Source organism: Gavialis gangeticus, unplaced genomic scaffold, assembly GCF_001723915.1.
Source record: "Gavialis gangeticus isolate Ggan-Ray unplaced genomic scaffold, GavGan_comp1, whole genome shotgun sequence".
Classification (NCBI taxonomy): Eukaryota; Metazoa; Chordata; order Crocodylia; family Gavialidae; genus Gavialis; species Gavialis gangeticus.
In genome coordinates this window covers 15,287,304-15,293,025 of record NW_017729003.1, presented here as the reverse complement: position 1 = coordinate 15,293,025, position 5,722 = coordinate 15,287,304, and the positions used below count along the sequence as shown (strand labels likewise).

Genomic DNA, 5,722 nt, shown 5'->3' with positions numbered 1-5,722 from the left:
GGCCCAAGGACCGAGCCCTGTGGGACCCCACTTCCCATGTCCTTCCAGGTCGAGAAGGACCCATCCACTACCACCCTCTGGGTGCGACTCTCTAACCAGTTGGCGACCCATTGGACTGTGTGGGTGTCTACGCCACAGTCCCCCAGCTTCCTAATGAGAATGGGGTGAGAGACAGTATCGAAAGCCTTCCTGAAGTCTAGGAAAACTATATCCACTGCCAGTCCTGCACTGGAGAACACTCATACCCCAGCCAGCCTCTCTACAGCATGCTGAGCCAGGTTGGAGCAGCCCCCGACTAGCAGGCTGACCCACCCAGGCCCCCTACCAGCCCAGGCTGCTCTGACCTAGTTCAACATACCATGGTCCCAGGCACATGTTCAAACAGCACATCTGGGAGCAATAAACTCTGGTGCAGAGTTCATTGCTTTGGATTAATGGCACATGTAGATGCACCCACTGATAATGCATACTGAGAATAGTGCTACAAAAGGGACTAGAGACATTAGAAATATAGACAGGAAATAACACAGAAGATGTCATTCAAATTTAAAATTAAAGTGAGAAAATCCTGGGGCGAGGCAGAAAGGGAAAGAACAGTATCAAACAACTTTCAGTGGCAAGGAGATTATTTGAAAATGCAGTTTCTAAAGAACTCAGAATGACAGAGGGTAATAAACAGGATAAGAATTTGTAATGTAGTAGAACAAGAACACTACAGTGATTTTCTTTTGCATTTGCAAAAACATCATAGCTCAGATTAGGGAGGCTATGTTGGGAAATATTTTAAAAAATAAGGTAAAATGCTTTGTCAAAGCATTTCAAAGCTACAATGTTAATGTCTCCTATTTAACAGTTCTGTAACTACTTGGGAAATGCTATTTATGAAGAAAGGAGAGCTAATGACTCCTTTCACTTACAAGGAATATGTCTATATGGATTCATTACAAAACTGTTCTTTTAAAGAGTTAAGACAAGGTCAGGTATACCTGACAACACCATTTTATATTCTGCTAATAATCCTGAATATGAAGAGGATATAAAATGTGAATACTTTATTTTCTCACATACCACATGTGCCCAAATAAAATGCACATCTTGCTCTAGGAAGGCAGAAATAAGAAAAAAAGATTTTTCTAGTTCTGGCTGAATTCTGACTGCAGGGAATCCTGACAATACGGATGAATTATGAGCAGCACCTAAGCAAAAGCTAAAATGTTAACCCTCTCACCATCAGTGGCAAATTGGCAGCAGCTACCCCAAGGACCATGAAGGATGAACTCTGCCCCCTTCCGCCCCGAGGCTGGCAGGGGGAGAAGCATGGTGGCCATTTTATAGCAACTCCATTCCAGAATAGAAAATCAGATTAAGAAATGCACCCCAATTTTGTAGGGTTGATTTTGGGGCAAAAGACGTGTATGGTATGTGGTAAGTACAGTATTAATTATGCCTGTTAATAGCATGGCCACACCAATAACATCTAAAACACTTCCAGAAAAAAAAAATCATTGAACTACAAACAGTTTCACTCCCAAAAGGAATCAGATTGAAGAGTAAAATTAAGTGATCAACTTGCATGGACTGGCAATTAATTTACCCAGACACAAAGAACATCCCTGGCCAACTAAGCAAGGAAAATACCTCTCTAAAACGAAATAATAGGAAGAAAAAGAAACAGACTTCAAACTTTCTCTTTGGGGAGCCATGCCTACATTTTATATGTTGTAAACACCATAGGATTAATTTCTGCACGTTTTACAGATCTTCAACCAGTTTCAATACTAAACATTTCTTACCAAGTACTTTCAGTGGAGCTTTTTCTAGATTTATAACAGCTGCTCCAAAAGGAAGAGCTAATGTTGTGAAATTGTTCACGTCACTCATCAATGGACATTCTGGTAAGGTGAGGTACAGCCTCAGGGCTTCAACATCAGGTAAGGAGCTTGTCAATTTAGGAATAAGATTCTTTTCCAAACTAGCTGCCACCTACAGGGTTACAAGGTGTACACTTCATTCTATGTAGTAGAACTTTTAAACAACAACAACCCATCCTCCCCACCCCCCACAAAACTTCGTAAGCAAAGTAAGCAAGAGAACTTTATTCTAACTGGGATTAAGCAAATGTTTACTGCAGATAAGCAATTTGAAAACACTGTATATACATACATTAACGTAATAGGGAAGCTTTGAAATACATGTAAAAGATGTTTGATCACCTCTTTTCCACAGAAGAATCACATTCTGAACTACAGTGCTTTAGGGGGAAAAAAACAAGTCAACATCATATAAACATTCCTGTTCTCTATTAGCTACACTCACAGCAAGTTTGGATGTACTGAAACATTTTAAAATAGTACCATATTAAATCACTGAAATCTAGACATGGTGACAATATGCAGTTTGCAACATATGCTGCTGCTACAGAACATGCTTCTTACAAATTCCAAGTCAACACAGAATTGCTGCATAAAATTACTTATTTATACTAAAGAGCAAGGTGCAACAACATTGTAGAATGCGTTAAGCTGCCTATCTAAATATAAGGAAGATTTGCCAAACGAACCTGCTGTGATATATGAGGATGGTCAGGCTGTATAAGTTTGTGAAACAGCAGTCTGGCAGCATTCATATCAACCCCTGAAAATCTAGTACTGGTTCTGTAGTGATCATCATTGCTGAATAAAAGAAAAGGACAGGTCAATTTGGTATTCACCTGCTCTCCTCACGTTGCCCCCACTTCTTTCTTTTAGAAGATAGCTTTGTAACATAGGTTTCAGTGAGTCAGCTCGTAAACTTGTTTAAGACTGTTCCACTCACCTGACAGCTAAAAAACTGCCATTTAGGCAGCCAGCTGAGGAAAACGTTCCATCTATTTCACTGGAAAAAATCAAATGCAAAAAGAAAAAATAAATTAGATAAGAGACAATGAAAACCTACTTGAATCTTTATTTTCTAACAAATAACACTTCACATCAAATTTCAGTTCTAGTATCAGTAAGTAACACTGGTCAAGCTAACCATTAAATAAGGTGCTACATTTAGACAGTCCAGACAAAACTATTTCCATTAGACTACTTATGTATTAAATGGATCGTAGCTGAAGCAACTGTTCTGCATATTTTCAAAGCACAAAAAACCGCCATCAAATATGTACGTTTCTACAGAAAATATGTGCTTACTTTTCTACAGGGCTTTACAAGGGAGCTCTTTTTCAGCATCTAACTGCTAGCTAGTAAATATGGGTGCCTGGACACATGACAGGAAGCTGCTCCAACAGCACATTAGAGCAGACTTAATTAATCGCATCTGCTGGAGCAAGTTAATTACCATGCTCCAGCCAGCCTCTGCATGTCGTGTATTAGCGTCCCTACTTCAAAATGTCAACGGGGGTGCTTTAACTAAAGTTCATTTGAAGAGCTTTAGATAAAGCTTTAGATAAAGTGCCCTGCCACCATTTTGAAGCAGAGGGACACTGATACACGAGATGCTCTGGGTACTTTAATGAGAAAGGCTCTCAGAGTCGCTTTAACTGAAGCATCCTTCTCCCCACTCCCGGAGCACATGTAAATATGCCCTATATCTTTACCAGTGCTGCTATTCAGTGTTATCTATTAAATATTAAAATAGGTCCAGACTTCTAGATAGTTGAACAAGAGGAACCATCTTAAGAAGTGACTAGTCTTTACATTACATATGCTTTTAGATTAGTGAAGAGCAATATGCTCAAAATCAATTCTCAGATGCAGTAGTTGTCAATACAAACACCAAACACTTTTTTTTTCAAATCCACAAGTGTAAATTTGTTTAGTTAATGGTACAGCTAGTTTTATTCACTATGGGTAAATCCCTGTGGGTATTCTATGTCAACTTTAAGATCACCATGAACCAGTTCAACTCAGTTGAGCCACTTTTCCCAATCTGAATCATCTCTCAGTCTGTAGGAAAGTCATACTACTTATTTACAAAGCTTATTTACTTACTTATTTTTTTTTAGGAATCAGCATGTGGATTACCTGTCTTTGCTTACAGACTTGTTTACTTATGCACAGTAAAAAGAAAAATGGTGACAAAAGGCTGAAAGTCAGGAAACAGGAACTGCTGGATTGCTGCTGGCAGGCTTCCTATGCTGGATGCCAACATGCCGAGGTAAATTTCAAAACACAATGTAAAAAGGCAGGTGGAGAGACAAGTAGCAGGAACCCTGATGTCATATTTACAGGTTCAGCACTGTCTGTGTGCTCAGGCTGGACGGGGGGCCTAGTGAAGGGTTTTATGGTAAGGGATGCTAAAAACAATGGGGGGAAAGAGGGGGCAAGTGGGGAATGGGATGTCACCGGGTGATCTGGGAAGAATGTGAGGGGGAGGTGATTCAGAGGTGACTGGGAGCCAGAGAAAATTATCCAAATCTGCATCAGGGGCACCTTTCCCCTCTGGCCTATATTGTGGCTAAAAAGCTAGCCATGCCCATGCTAACCTGCCCTCTAGCAGCAGATCTGAGTATTGCACATTAGAGACCATATTAACCACTTACGTTGGACTGCACATAGCACATGCTAACTTTACTGTCAAGCATTTCTTAAACTATGTAAACTTCCAAGTGTAATCTTGCCCTCATACAGACTCAGGCCACTCTTCCCCTCAGGGATGCCTATTACCTAGTAGGAATATTACAGTCCAGGAAGAAAGAAAACATTATTCACCTTGAAATGCATGCAACTTGTTGTTATTTAATTTTGTAAGTTCTGCTTCAGTATGAAGGAAGCAGAACTAGAATAAAGTTTTAAACTGAGTTGTAAGCAGCACATCCAAGGGCACAACAAAGGATCCAGATAAGCTAGTTATTAAAAGAAAGAGTAAGATGTTCTCTACAGAAGTTTTAAACTGAACGAAACAAACACAATACAGATATACAATTAGTTAAGTTTTTTTCACAATATAGTGTGTACTTACTTGGCTATCTCAACAGGAAGTCTTCCAGATGAACAAGTTAGCAATCTCTGAATAAATGCTTCATTCACAGTCCATATCTGTTTTGAAGAGTCAGGGTATCTGAAATCATCTGGTAATACCATGTTCTAAATTTAAAAAAAAAAAAAAGTCAGCCATAGAAAAGGAGAACAATTATTCAGTTTATCAGTCTTGCAATTAAAAGGTCCCTCTACCCAGCCACTGAGGGGGCAGACAAACTGTTCCAGGTAGATGCACCAATATATAGGTCCATATAGGATTGACACCAATACAAGCAGAATTGACATTATCAACAATCAGCTTTTTTTGACCAGCATAGCCAATAATGCCACCAATAAATGCTGCATACATGCACACAGCCACAGCATGCACACAGAGAGGAATGCAGCCCAGCAGTGTGGAGAGCAGTGTCTAGCTGGTAAGTCTGTGGGGTGCAAGGGGCAGGAGGGGGGGGAGGGGCATAGCAAAGGCAGATCGAGACCCACACGGTGAGGAATGGAGTGGGAATGGGGCAGCGGGAGGTGCTACCCAGCCGAGGAAGTGTGGGAAGTGGGACAGAGCAGTGGGCAGCTTGTCCGGAGGGCACGGGGGGCAAAGATGGGGGGCGGCTCCCCACTGCTACATGTACCCCCAGGGGCAGCATGGGGGACACATGCCCCCAGATTTGTGCGCGAAGCGAGGGCAGGCTGCCTACCGTGTGCTTGGGGCCAGGGGCTGTGCCAGTCTCTTTGTAATGGGGGCTGGGCTGGGGCTGCAG

General features: G+C 41.3%; 1 protein-coding gene across 3 annotated transcripts in view; it reads right to left on the bottom strand.

Moving 5' to 3' along the window:
• HERC4 (HECT and RLD domain containing E3 ubiquitin protein ligase 4) overlaps nt 1–5,722 on the bottom strand; it is a 106,101-nt gene that overhangs the window by 39,321 nt on the left and 61,058 nt on the right. For all 3 annotated transcript variants that reach the window (XM_019507876.1, XM_019507878.1, XM_019507877.1), the window contains exons 10-13: nt 4,948–5,072; nt 2,815–2,874; nt 2,561–2,672; nt 1,794–1,983 (exon numbers count right to left, since the gene is read on the bottom strand). In XM_019507876.1, coding sequence (XP_019363421.1) covers nt 1,794–1,983; nt 2,561–2,672; nt 2,815–2,874; nt 4,948–5,072 — 487 coding nt within the window. The remainder of the gene's footprint in view (nt 1–1,793; nt 1,984–2,560; nt 2,673–2,814; nt 2,875–4,947; nt 5,073–5,722) is intronic.